At 32.5% G+C, this 15,194-nt stretch overlaps 1 protein-coding gene across 2 annotated transcripts in view; it reads left to right on the top strand.

The window, feature by feature from the left end:
- Nucleotides 1-1,523: 1,523 nt before the first annotated feature.
- The window catches only part of LOC148627812 (uncharacterized), a 64,440-nt gene continuing 50,769 nt past the window's right edge, over nucleotides 1,524-15,194 (top strand). Inside the window, exon 1 of one of the 2 annotated variants that reach the window (XM_088579415.1) lies at nucleotides 1,524-1,739. In XM_088579415.1, the coding sequence (XP_088435541.1) occupies nucleotides 1,682-1,739 (58 nt within the window). In that variant the 5' untranslated portion in view covers nucleotides 1,524-1,681. Of the gene's footprint in view, nucleotides 1,740-4,202; nucleotides 4,469-15,194 lie in introns of those variants that run through there. The other variant, XM_088579424.1, reaches the window with a different exon arrangement.

Here is a 15,194-nt window from a genome sequence, read left to right on the forward strand (position 1 = left end):
GTCAAACGGTGACAGTAGTGTCCATCTCTTGAATACAATAACCATCGAAGGTGCAGGTTTCTGAAAGAATGCTTATGTTGTGAAACTTTGTGATACAAGTTCATTTTGTTGCTTATTTAATATGGCAATATCTATTGTCCATTGGTATTAAAGTTTAAATGATACGAATAACTCATGAAATGCAATTAAGAAATACAATTTTAATAATAAAAATCATTCTAAATTCTCCAATTTCATTGTACAAAAGGGTCAATGTTTAATACAATCAGTTGGTAACCTAAATACTGTGACGCCGAATTATTTGTATGAATTCACGTTTGTTTTCTTGTAAAAATAAAATATTTACAAATCCCCAAGTAGAACTATTGAGTAAGGGAAATTAAACGTTAAAAGAGTATGATTTTATTACCGATTAGCCTTGAAGTTAAATATTTTATACTGTCCTATCGAAGTTTTATTTACATTTGAAAAGAAATGGCCATAGAAGTCGATCAACTGAATAAATTTGCTGAGTCACCGTACATTTGTCTCGTTCTTCGATAAGTGTGAACTAATACTTCCGTTGAAGGGAAAAGCTGAGAAAGACAAGAAAAAAAATTTGCACGGAATTAATAACACAATATCCGAAAAAGGGGAATGAGCTTTAAACCCAGCACCCGTTTCTGATCCGCATCAGCGGTAAAAGTGTCCAACACCAACATTGTATGTGCTCATTACTCAATAATAAAAATTCCATCACTGGGCGGATCCAACACACTTTGAAAATGGGGGTGCAAGCCGGGTTTCTACAGAAAAAGGGTGTGATAGGACATTATTTGTCATTTTTTTGTCAATTTCACACAAGAAAATGACACCGTTTTTCAATAAAATGGAGTGCCAACCCCTTGCACATCCCCTCTGGATTCGCCATTGCCTCATTCAGTTTATTACCTTACTATTGATATACTCAGGTCTTATACATATCGTAGGCAAATCTAAGGAGCCTTAAATATGTCAATGTACATGTATTAGCTTTCTACTATATATCTCTCACTTTCGTTAACTAGATACTATACTAGAAAATCAAAGGTGCTGCAGATCCACAGAATAATGCTAGAAATTTGATTTGATGTCAGTTATGTGACTTTACTCGAAAACAAAGTATTATTAAATTTTGGTCTAAGAATAAATCTCAGATGTCTAGGAAAAAGTGTATTGGACCAAATGAATTTATCAAAGTTAACCTACTTATAGTCTTGAAATACGTATTGTAAAGGCTCCAAGTACATATTAATATGCATGCGGTCTGACTACGGTACTAAGTCAGTCTTATTGTCTTTCAAAATACAGATGACTGTACAGAATATGTGCAATATTTTGTCTACTTTAAGCTTGTAAATAGCCTGTCGGTCTTAGACATCCGTTTTCCTACATTTTAGAATTCATTTTATACGCAGTGTTAATTTCGTTTCCCAAGATTTTCTTATAAACAAGATTTTATAAGAACATTAAATACCATATCTTAGTAATAGAAACTGGCCATTTAAATATTATAGGCATAACCGTTTGGTCGTGTTTCCGCTGTTCGGAAGTGTTAGTTGTTTTTTATTTACACGTATATGGATTATAGCAAAGTGCAAAAAAAATATATATTAATTGTGCAGATAAAAACCATTGAATAGGAGTTTGCGTGTTAGGCAAAATGAAGGTAGCCGATTTTGGGAATGGGGAGATTGAAAATGACTCTGTTTTCGAAGAAGGTAATGTAATTCTCAATCTTCTAATTTAAAATAAGATAATTAAATATGTTTTAATTGTTTCAGTTCACAAGTTTCTCCGTAGTACAAAGTCTGACTTACGAAATCGACTAAAGCTCTGGAATGGCCATTGAAATAAAGACAAAAACAGAAACAAAAAAAAAAAACAAACAAACAAACAAAACAAAACAAAACAAAGCATTTGATTGCATGTAACAACGTTGCTATGACTACAAGGCTCTACTTTTACTTAGTAATTGAAAGGGATAAGAGAAAAAAAACTAATCGGTGAAAGTCTGGTGTAACATAATGGCTCTGATCTGGAATGAAGTTCAATTTGCCGCTTTATTAGTTCAATGATTATGAATGTGCTAGACCATTGCATACAAATTGTATTTATTAACTTAAAGTAAATAAATATTATTATAGTGCACATACTAAATGTACAATGTACAAGTTTGTTTCAGGCAAAACTATCAAATAAAAATGTACATTGCACAATATCTTACAATATATCTGGGTTTCAAACAAACAATTTCAGTGCTAAATTGCTATCATATTTATATATTATTTTCGTCATAAAGTCAGAGATATCTAGAAATTAACCGAGGTTTGGTATCCAGAAGCTTAGACGGACAGCCAATTACGTCAGAAGCTTGGACGGACAGTCAAGCATTTATAAAGAATATTTAGACAAATAGATTCTCGTGGTTACTACCAACTTTAATGAGAAACTGCATGTTTTTGTTTAATATTCTCAACGGTGTGGCGGTGAATTAAGTACTGTGGATCATTAAAAACAAAATATTGTTAACTTAAGAAGACGACCGTCTGATTTTGAAAAGTGGGCTTGGAAGAGTTTTAAAAATACATATGTAACTATATTTTTATCTTGATGATGGAAAAACAAACAAAAATACTTTGGTTCTTTCAAATCACTCTGATTCGAAAACATTATACTCTTACATAAAATGAAAATAAATAAACTGATTCAATGTATGTGAAAAACACAATATTTTTTTTCATATTTTACCCAACAATTCTACTAACCGATGTCGGTATACATGTATAATGTGATTCATGTTTCTCCTACAACGCGTTTCTTTTGAGCAGCTTTGCACAAAGCTTTTGTCAGTAGATGAAAAATGAAAACCGCAATAAAAATACAGGTATTATTTTCGATGAAAGATGTATGACCGAGGAAAAGGCGCGAAATGCATTGTTACATATAAGTTTTTTCAAGTATCAACCAAGATTTTTAGTATGGTTGCTACGCATATAAATTTGAAACAATCGTAATAGTAATAATAAGTTATTTTCTTAAGTTGTAGTGTGTTATTTAATTCTATTTCCATAAAAACGAACGATTATAAAACAAAATAAAAAAAAGATATCAAAGGATAACTTGTATTATTGTTGGCAGCCGGTAATCCCATTGGCAGTATTAATTAGTTATCAAGGCATCGGAATCCAGATAATTAACCGCATTCTGTGTGTGTGTGTGTGTTTTTTTTTTTTTTTTTTTTTTAAATCAAACTCATTTAAGACTAAAAAAATAATCCTATCATGTTTTCACATGCTTGTATCTTAATTCGTTTGTCTGATATTGTATGTTACCATACTCAAAGGTAAATATAATGCACTAAATAAAATAAAATATCTCGTATAGAAAATAAAAATGCATTTTTACTGTAAATTGAATCAAAGCTATATAAAACCCCACTCCTGATTCGTCCCAGAATGCATTTATGATAGGACAGTAAGGTACAGTCAAACACCTCTCCCTTTCTTTAAGAATACTAAATTTGATTAAAGACGTATTATAATTGATCTACCAAAATAATGTAACTTTCCTATCACATTGTGGGATAAAACGGAGAGAGGAGATCATAAATGTTATAGGAATAATTACAGCATATACATTTTTACGTTGCTCACCTTAACAGCGTATCTTAAAGACATAAAATTTAATACTTTTTCTTAAAAGACGTGCATTTAGTTCGTATTGATCGGACATTAAAATCCATACGCATTATTCAAGCCGATGGAAGTTCCTGAAGGTGACCGATAACCTATCTATGATGTAGTTTGGAAGCTTACCTCCCTTGTATCAAATGAAGCCTACTTTTCTATTGGCTCTTTAACTACTTACATGACATATCTTGCCTCTTATTAGGCCCTGACAAATATGCAACTTCAAAATTATGTAATAGTCATTTTTTTTTCAATTAATTTAATGTAAATGAAGCATTGATTTTAAGCCAGTGACGGTGACCCACAAGCCATTGTGGTTTGATAGATAAATAGAGTATATTATTAAAATCGCAGATAAAATTCAAAGCACATTTCGTACCTTGTAATTGATAGAATAAAAATCACGTTGCCATTGGCTTGTTTAGCACTATCATACATGTATCAATCAACTTTTATACTCTTGAAAATCCGCGTGGGTGATCATTTAATTAGTTTCCCTGTACGATTGAGATTCATGGAAGAGCGGGAGGATAATTTTACAGCTTGCTGTGTTATAAATCATGTTTTCCATGTTCTATATTCTGTATATTTTGTGTTTTACATATGGCTTCGGTTTTCAGTGAAATGCTCTAGTGGGTAGAGCCAAGGAAGATACAGAATGAATAGAATTGGCTTCAATATATATTTAATTAGTATTTCGGTAGAAAATTAGACTAAAATGCATATGGAATACGATTCTTTTGATTCAGTTTTTGAAGGTAAGCATTCTTTCAAAGCTTTTTAATACGATTTTGCAAATTTCAGACAAGGAAATGTTGTGCCCTTTAACATTAAAATAATGTAGGTGTTCATAATCCGTGTTCAAAAAGAATTATACTGATATATTGCATATGTAATTAGCCCAAGCACACACCTAAGGATTAGTAGTTGCAAGTCCTAATGCATCCAACTGCCCCCGCTGTGGATCATCAGTGTAGTTCAGAAATCTCACTACAAGTGAATTTCGGCCAAAATATTTGCACAAAAATAAATATTGTACATTGCACTGAATTGTGAATTTTTTTACAGCTAGTGAAATAGTTAATTTCAAGGGGTTAGAGTTGGCCTTCCTTTAATTAGAGAACCATAACCTGATTGAGTGTCTTAGGTAGTTAACTGAACAATCGACAAGACAACTTTCTATATTTGAATCTTATGTTTCATTGAAAGTCTTTATCAAATGCCCAGTTCACTACTTAAGACAGTTCTCCAGATAACGGTTGATCAATCAAGGGAAGAGTAACACTGTCCTCTGAAGTTTACTGTTTTACTCGCTATAAAGATAAAGAATTGCTGTGGTGTTTATTATTATCATAGGAAGCAACATTTGCCTTTCTGAAATGTATGCTAAAATGGAACATCCACTTGGCCTCATTACACTACTTTTAAAATGCATGTATTATATCTAATTCGCTTAAGTAAAATAATATGTACCATGTGTCATCTAAAATCGTAAAACTGAGTTCGAATTGTGTGGTACATAGCACAAAAATGCATTTTCTTACGATATTACATACTTTATTTGCAGTTTCAAGTCTCAAATATTTTCAATAATTTAGTTGAAAGCTACTGTAACATTTGTACACAGCAAAATATGTCTATTAACAATTATCAGTCAAAATCAACAGACGGACCAAGTATTGTGTGATGTATATATCTAGTCACGACTATCTACCCCAAAGAACTTGAGATAAAAGATATGACAGACTCTGTGAAGTCAGCCTTGTATCTTGATATACACTTTGAGATCGATGGTAAAGGAAAACTATTAAACAAACTATACGACAAACACGATGACTTTTCATTCCGTATTGTCAACTTTCCTTTCATCTGTGGCAATATCCTTTCAGCACCTGGATATGGAATCTTCATATCACAACTCATACGTCATGCCAGCGCTTGCTGTAACTACTTAGACTTTTGCGCTATATTACTTACAATTAGGCTTTTGGAATAGGTTTATGTTGCTACAAGATTGAAGTCATCACTACAGAAGTTTTATGGTCATCATCATGGAATCGTGGTTTGTTACGGTGTATCCATCTTCACCATGAAAACTGATTTGTTCAATGTGTCATAGTTTTCCTTTCCTCTTTCGTCTACCCTGGACTTGACTTTTCATGAGCAACTCGGCGGGTGTTTCTAGAAAAGCAGAGGACGCTTACCCTACCGGTTCACCTGGTCCATTCTCCCAGTTTTTAGTGGAGTCCCGAGTTGCTCATTTACTTTTGTTACTTTATATGCATTATTTTGGTTGTTTTATATTCTTTGTTGTGTGTGTCTGTTTTCCATGTCTGGTCTTTGTCCCTGAATTACATTCTTTTGATTTCCGCATACCATGTACATGTACTATAGTACAGCTGTTTATTACCTGCTGATTTAGTGAATACACACAGGACTAGAATGTCGCACATAGCTTGGTATGCTGTATCAACCCTCGACCTATATCACTCCGCGGGATGGTGGCCCTTGGAGTGATGTAGGAGTCTCGGGTTGATACAGTATGTAATACAGATTTTGGCATGTGATATTCAGTATTTATTAAATTGTAAATCAAATGCTCAACTCCGATTTCTGTTGTTGATACAAATAAACCTCCATATTAAAAAATGAGGATACTGAAATACAAATATTCGCCATTCTTACCCTATGTTAGAACTTTTCACACTTATTGGTGATTCTATACTGCAGGAATAAATTCAATAAAAAAACTTCCATCGCATTTAATGCAAACCCATGTTTAAAGTTAAATAAATCCTAAGAAATCAAGAAGTTTTATATATTACTCTTTATGGTTCATAACCCAAAGTTATCTTTTGCAACTTTAGGGTCAAGCGGCATTTTTGGCCATTTCCATGGCTTGTTTACATACAATGTGAAAGTGGGATAAATTTTGACCTTAGCCCCCGCTTCTGAAATGTAAATTTTGAAGTGCGAAAACAGATATCTTTCAAATGGTATCATATTGAAATAATATTATTCAATTCTATGGCTACTGGCTTTCTCTTTAATGTGGCGTCATGCATATTTACTGTACATGTATTTATACCTATAGAGCAGACAAGGTCCACTTATATATATATATATATATATATATCGGGTGAAAACACGATGGCCCTATAGGCCTATATAATAACACATTTCAATGACGTTCACTGACATGGCACTCCATCTTTTGACGGTTTCGTTTAGCATGTCTGTATGAAGTAGAATGGTGAAATTCTTCGAAGACACACTTTAATGCTGATGCATTACTTACGTTGATTTTTGGTTCGTAATTTTTATTGCATATACATGTACATCTTCATATTGAAAAAAAAAACTGAATTGAAATTAATATGCTTAAACAATATTTTCTACAAGTATCAATAAACAGTGTCTGAATGTACAATATTTACAATTTGTCACTTCAGTCTTAATGATGTCTTGTCCTAATGGTTCGATGTTTGAATGTGATATTAAATTTAATGAGTCTTGAATACTGTTTAAAGTGGTTCGATCATTACTCAGAAAAATGTATAAGTAATAGTATACCTATCTCCCTGTTTCATTTTTTGAAAACTACAAGTAGCTGAGGTCAAAGGTCTAGTGAAGAAGGTTGAACATATTTTAAAACTGATCAAATAAGTTTAGATAAAAGGTGCGAATTCATTACCTCAGGTCCTTTAATCTGAAATTTGTCTGACAAACGCTCAATTTAAAACGCTGTATTAAATTACATCCTGTCATTATCTTGAAGCGTATTGTTGGAATTAGAGTAAAAGAAGGAATAAGTTAAAACATTTTGTCAAGGATTTACGCAATGAGTGACAATTTTGTAAAAAGATGCATGTTGTGAATGTGGTCTTAACTATTATAAATATAAAAAAAAATATTAATTTTACTGAAACTGTTGTTTGCTATCAGTTACATATACTTTGTATTGTTTATAATTATTTTGTGCAACTTAAACTATACTGATATTAGTTAGTCCTCAATTACCAGCTGTGATCCCTATGTCAAGTCACTGTGTGTCAAGTTATGTAGTAGTTAAATCAGCGACACGATACATGTAGAAAATTTGCAAAATAAAAGAAAACGTTTCACTGTAAACCTCCTTAAAATCTTTGTCAATTTTTACCGCTATCCTTCGGTCGAACGATATATTAGTACATGTGCTACCGAACGATATATTTGTACATGTGTTACCGAACGATATATTAGTACATGTGTTACCGGTAACGACAGACAGGTTTTGTCAGTATTTGTGTCGTGTTTGGATGAAAGCTGTCGAGAGTTACATGTACGTTCTGTTGAAAAAAAAAGACAATTTAATAAGCTAAATAACGTCACTTGTAGTCGACGTCGTCGTCTGTAAATAAAAAAAATCTTCTCTCTGCAACTGATGGAAGTTGACAAGAATGTTCCTTACGGTATCGTACACAAATATTGCGTTTGGATTTTTGACCCGAATAAAATCACGGCCGCCATTTCTATTGATAGGACATAGAGGTAAAATCGTTTCAAAGTATTATCTCAATAACTATGAGAGACGAAAAATGACGCTTTTTGTAGATTACTTAGCTTCATGAAAACTAAAATAGATAGTAAGAAACTTTCAATGGATGAATTGGTCCCTATAATATAAGTATCCATCGGTTTGAAGTTGTAGCCAAAATCTTTAAAATAATAAAAGATGGAAACAAAATTCTCAATTGATAAAAAGATCTTTACGGTTATGCAAACAAAGGCCTCCAGCGGATCGAAATTGTATGATGACTTCTTGTTAGAGTTATTTTTAATTTTAAAAGGCGAAAAATGAACCAGTTGAGCGATTTAGGCTTGCGGGATCCTCTAGTTTGCAAAAGGCAACACTTGAGAGTACAATAGTTCGTCGAAAATATCCGAATTGCTTCATTACTTTATGCACGAGGGGCTTCATCGCATTACCATGCGAAATGAAATGATACTGTTTACCAATCCCTTTTTTCAATGCTTCCCGAAGCCTCGTTATCGCCATCTTTAATGGAGTTGCTATAGGATTCTCCCTAAGGTCTCCTCAAACTCCAATATTTAATATGTCTAAAAGTATGATACAGTTTTGTACGGAAACATACAACAACGGTGTAAATACCGCACATAAAACAACTATACTTCATTTCACTTTTTATTTTCAATTTTGTATCGTCTGCAAACATATTCAATGATGTTATATAAGTTGAATTGTACCCACATCCGAAAGCATTTTCTACGTTGTACAAATTACTTGAAAGTGGAAGTCTTTGAAATAATTTCGGCAAATAAGTGTTTTTTTTTAATTCACCGATTTTGGCAATACGTGTTTTTAGTTACCGATTTAGATATCTAGAATTCGATAGAACTTCAGACGCGGTGTTGTAAACAATATCTGAGAGTTCCAGTCCTAACGCATAGTTCATTTACAGTGATTTAAATCGTTTTTTTTTTCAGATGCAAAGATTATAATATTTTAAATAGTCGACAGTCATGTATTGAATAGGCTACATTACATGTAAATCTACATGTATGCAAACAATTAGCAAAAGGTGAAAGCGTTCAAGTAGGTCGATTCCATTCTAGTTTTTATATAACTTAATGACTATAATTGTCGATAGATACACCAGGGATAATCTCTTCAATCTATTCAAAGTTCATCCATTTTCTTCTTACTTAAAATTAGTGCATTTGGTATATAATGCTATAATTACTGAAGAAAAGCGAGGGTCAGGCGAGTTTAAGCATGACCAATCCAACAATAGCTATTATTTAGACTCGCCAATTCACATCATTTAAGTGATACAAAGGCGACGAAAGCATATTTTCAACGTTTAAAGTGGTAGATATTCGAGTGCATATTAACATAGCCTTAGTTTACTGTACCACCCATTTAATGGCTATCAATGAGAGATCTTAATTAAAAAACATCTGTATATATTCTCGCTTAAAAATATGAGGATGTCATTTACACAAAAAGTGCTATTGTTGGATTATGAAGGAATAACTTTAAGTAAAGAAATACATGTACGTAGTCTAGAATTTTGTGAAACTATAGGAAAAAGAAAAGCCTTCTTCTGTGGAGACAAATTGTACTGATCTATAAGCCTTCTCCTGTGGAGACAAATTGTAGTGATTTATAAGGTGGAATTATCTTTAGAATATTTACACCGTAATCCAGTTCTTTTGACATCATTCGACAAGTAAGGTCGTTAAGCAATATTCTAAAGAACATAATACCATATATCTATTGTTGAGGAATTCTATTTTACAGCCATTAACACCATCCAACCATTCAATGGAGTGATTTTTTCCTCGTTCGTTAATCAAAAACCTATAAACTGTTTGCAATCTAAAAGCTATTAATTGTATCTCTATAATGGTAAGATTACCTAGGCTGCGCAGTATCTAGAAACAGGATATGCATCGTTGAAAGGATTCTATAGATAATCTGTATTAGTCTGGACTGAAAAAGACGGGATTATTCACACGTATGTAAAAGGTCAGTTTCATTCCGAGTTTGTTTCTCTTTATGATAATGAAATCAAATGCCAAATATTTTTGAATCGTTTATACGTAATTTTCATAGAGTGTTTTAATCTTTATCAATTTTACGTAATTATGGATTTTGTAGCGTAATCTGTAAGTGCTTAAGTATTAATTTGGTATTGACGAAAATTTGTAAAGTAAACATTCTTCGAAACTGTAATGTTTTCCAAATCAGTGGTTTGGAAAATCAAAAATTAATCAGAGAAAAATCATTCATTTTTTTTCCAAAAAAAAAAAAAAAAAAAAAAGATATAAATCTAAAATACTCGCGAAATCGAGTTTTCACAGAGTTGTTTCAACGATGACAGTCTGATTTCTTTCATGACAAAGCAGCAAATATCACTTCAAAATATATAAAAAGCATACAATAAGTATTAAATCTACCGATGCGCCTTGTTTTGCGTCAAATATAACAAACAGTTATATTTTTTACATTTATATTTCTTTCCGTTTTGCATGGTTTAAATCTGTTGTATTTAGAATTGTCAGTAGATGTCAGGAAACGGATAAAAAAAATAAAAAGTGCAGAATAATCCAAAAGAAAACACATTAAAAAAAGAAATAAATATTAATCCGAACTTAACTATTACTGAATGAATGACATAAGTGCACAGGTTGGGTGGGTGTATCATGCATTCATACCGAGAACCAAACATTAAAAAAGAGGCACTTAATGCTGAGGTGCATTTGTCATTTTCATAATAATAACAACACAGAAACATGTATACAGTACCTACAATGTGTATTAGAGTGTGCTCTTTCAGTGTGTGTGTGAGATTTAGTTTGTTTTTTTTAAATGAAGAATTATTTAGTTATTGCATAATGTTATCTTGTTATCACATTTAATTACAAAAATATCGAACTGATAAAATCTAGGTTGTAGTCAAAAGGAAAGTCCGTGTAACAAGTGGTAATATCAGAGCAAAAAAACGGAAAATTAGAATACCACCGCAGTGGTCCTGACTTACATACACTTCAAAATGAAAGGTGGGTTAAAAAAAGGTTTATAGCGCTAAACCTCCTGCTTCCATTGCGGTTCATTATTTCCGTATATTTCAACACAAATTGGCAGCATCAAATTGCCACCTGTCAAAATCGGTAAAACCAGTAGTTAAAACCGTACAGCAGACACGAACAATAAACAAGTGGAAATAAAAAAAAAAAACTAAATACAATGAACATGGTGTAAATCGTAGGCTCTATTTTCCAAAAAAAAAAGTATTGAACTTTTTGTGGAATAGTGTTCAGTTCAAGATGAAATAACAATAATATACAAGTAAAAACTACAGAACATTAATTTCTAGATAATATCAAAATCCATCATCTATAATCCGTTTTTTCAGAAATAGAATATTTTGCAATAAGATATGAATATCGGAAGTAAATCTTTTTTAGGTAGCGTATGATACGCGTTTTCTTATAATCCTGGTCCCATTGCCTGCCTCGAAGGCAACGATGGCGTCGTATGAAGTAAGAATAGTCAATCTAGCTCTGATATACCTTAACAACTGAGAAATATAAACACCATATACACGGCTAGCTGGTTTATTACTGCACAAGAAAGGGAAGTTTATGATTTCAAAATTAAAATCGTCTCGCTTGGCATGTATCTTTGTACTTTAGTTTGATGACTACTGTCGTCAAATTCGAGGTGAAGGTATATAAATGACGCGGAGAAAGCTGTGTCAGTAGTCTTTTTAATTTCTATTTCTGGTGAATAAATAAATGGACACCATTCTCCACATTTCGGATTATTAATGGAGAGATCATCGATATGTGAAATTAAAGGATCTAGCCTTTTTAACCCTTTTCTTTCACAAGATTTGAAGGGTCCTTTTTGTCTTTCACAAGATTTTGAAAGTTAAAATATTAACGATGCTCGATTCCTTAGAGCAAAGAAACAGATCGGTAAGGAGAGGGACACAATTAGTTCCCATTAGAATGACGATACTTTCTGATTTGTTGTTGCTCGGTGTAGCAACTTATGTCTCTGTGTTTTGTAGTGGTAAAATAGGTAGAATCGTAGCCAAAAAAAAAAAAAAAAATAAAAAAAAAAAAAATAAAAAATGCCGTTTTTGCAGTTAGGCGGCTTTTGAATTTATTTCTGCGACAAGTTTGACGTATATAATGTTGAAAAGTCAAATGTTTTGATAGAGTTAACGTCATATCATTTGATTTTAAGATACTTTCAGTAAAATTAACACCAGATGGTTGTTTCCGGAATACTATCTGTTGTTACGACAGCTTTGTATCGGTGTTGTATCTAGCCGCAATAAACTATTAGTTTTTACGACAGCTTTGTATCAGTATTACACCTAGCTGTGATATAATACCGGTTGTTACGACATTTTTGCATTGGTTGTTATGGCAATTTTGCATCAGTATTACACCTAACTGTAATAGACTGCTGGTTATTTCGGCAGATTTGTATCAGTTTTAAGCCTATCTGTGATAGGATATCGGTTGTTACGGCAGCTTTGTATCAGTATTACACCTAGCTGTGATGTGATACCGGTTGTTACATTTTTTGCATTGGTTATGGCAACTTTGCATCAAAATTACAAGTAGCTGTAATAGACTACTGGTTATTTCGGCACATTTGTATCAGTATTAAGCCTATCTCTGATAGGATATGGGTTGTTACGGCAGCTTTGTATCAGTATTACTCCTAGCTGTGATAGGGTACCGGTTGTTACATTTTTGCATTATTTGTTATGGCAACTTTGCATCAGTATTACACCTAGCTGTAATAGACTATTAGTTTTTACGACAGCTTTGTATAGGATATGACAATTTTGTATCAGTATTACACCTACCTTTTTTATCGATGTAAAAGATCTTTGTTAGAACATATGTTGTTACATGTACGCCGGTGATTTACTATCGGTTGCTCCAACAGTTATGTATCGGTATAAATATTTTCTATCGGCATTACACCTTTGATAGACTATCGATTTGTTATATTGTACCATGCTGCAGAAAAACGAAAACAAATAACCTTGATCAGCAATCTCATTTCCCTGCAGAACCATACCTTGGAAATCTTAGAAAGATATAGTAGAGATAAATGTCAAGATACGATTAGGTTAAGTTTATAACAATCAATTTTAGACGCAAATTTAGACATTTGGCAGATATCAGATAGATACTAGACACGATGGTTTTATAAACTTCAACACAAATACGGAAGTTGGTAACAAAATAATTCTTGATTACTGTAGAATGATACTCTTTAGCAACCGTTAAATAGGAAGGAGGCTGATGTATACTCTATGAATCCAAATCTCGTTGCCTTCAGATGAATAATTAAATCAAATGACGATGTTTTTTTTAGTTTTTATTTTGCAGTAGAAAGGCTTACATGTATGCGATGGAAATCTTCTCACTTATTTCGTTTTGTATAAGGTGTGTTAATGTGCATCGGTAAAATGAGAACAAGAATATTTTCTGACATTTTTTAATATAAAGGAAATTGAAATTCAAATATGTTGGTTGTGAAGATGTGAACATTATGCTTCTTACATACATGAAAATAGAATTAATGATTTCATTCGATATATATATATTTAAGATAGTTAACAAGATGGTAACAGATATTTTGGTCCGAAGTAATCTTCAAAGCAACCTCTATCAGTATCAAATAGTCGTCCCCTAAATAGACTCCGCTATGCTTTGCACCAGTGTGGCAGTACTGATATAACTACGTAACTTTGGGAATTTGGGGAAATAGTATTTTATCTAGATCTAGACCCCATCTGAAACACATTACTGATTTACAAAAGATATCATATGTTTGTTTTTGTCAGCACTAACAAGCGATTCAACCTCTTATCAGTTATATAGTACTTTAGTATATGCTGTTTTTTTTAAATTAAAGAGTTGGTATCGGATCTTGACAGATAAGCGATATGATGCCTTCTATTAACCGATAATGGCCAAAATTTCAGATAAAACAAATTTTGAACTAAAACTGGTCCAACGGAAACTTAAATAAAGTATAATTTATCCTTCCATAATTCCGGACTAAGCCCTTGGTAGCAAATAATTATGGATATATATTACCCATGATTCCTTTTGACTGCGTTCAAAGCAGACGAATTTTGAATCGAGAAACAAGGATCACACGATTTGTCTGTTTTGAACCAGAACTGTACCCTATTTTGGCATGTTGTGCATTCCTACGTTTTCACAGAAGCGTGCATGCAGATCAAAGTATAAAATTTGCTTAATTTATTTTGTATGAATCCGGTAAAACACATCAAATGTCGTGGCTCTGTAGTTTGATCTCGACCTACATGTACATCGTTCCTCAGACAAAGCTCATTAGTCGACATTGAGGTCCATTGAATAGATGATTCGGATAATGCACTTTGTATAATAATCCATTGTTTTAGTAATGCTTTTTGCACTGTGTATAAATGTATTTTTAGTTCACACAAAAAGTTATCTTGCTCGGATAGTCCTGAAAATCAAACGAGCACACCGACTTAAATGAAACAACTTCCTTTATTACTTAATTTCGGTTAAAAAGCTGTTGTCACCTGGAAGATGTTCAAAGTACCAAGAGCTCTTCAGCGTTTTCTTTTAAATCCTTTCAAGCTATTTTAAATTATAATGTTATTACCTTGGTCTGTTGTACTGACAGATACGTAACAATAGTTTGAAAAAGATTCAAAAATAATTGCAAGTTTCGTCTACGTATTTGAAAGAAAAATATATAGGAAAAGACAGATGAGTTGTCTGGGTGATTGATAAGATTAGGTAATGCTAACAATTAGAAAATAGATGAACAAAGCAGGTGGTTCCTCTTGCTTTCAGATTTAAAAAAATCGTCAGAATTTCTATGTAATGTTTATGTTACATGTGTGACTTGGCTTTAGCATTCTTTAAAAAAATCATGTTTAT

The sequence above is a fragment of the Perna viridis genome, chromosome 1 (genome assembly GCF_037379345.1).
Source record: "Perna viridis isolate PV_CMFRI_1.1 ecotype Kerala chromosome 1, ASM3737934v1, whole genome shotgun sequence".
NCBI lineage: Eukaryota > Metazoa > Mollusca > Bivalvia > Mytilida > Mytilidae > Perna > Perna viridis.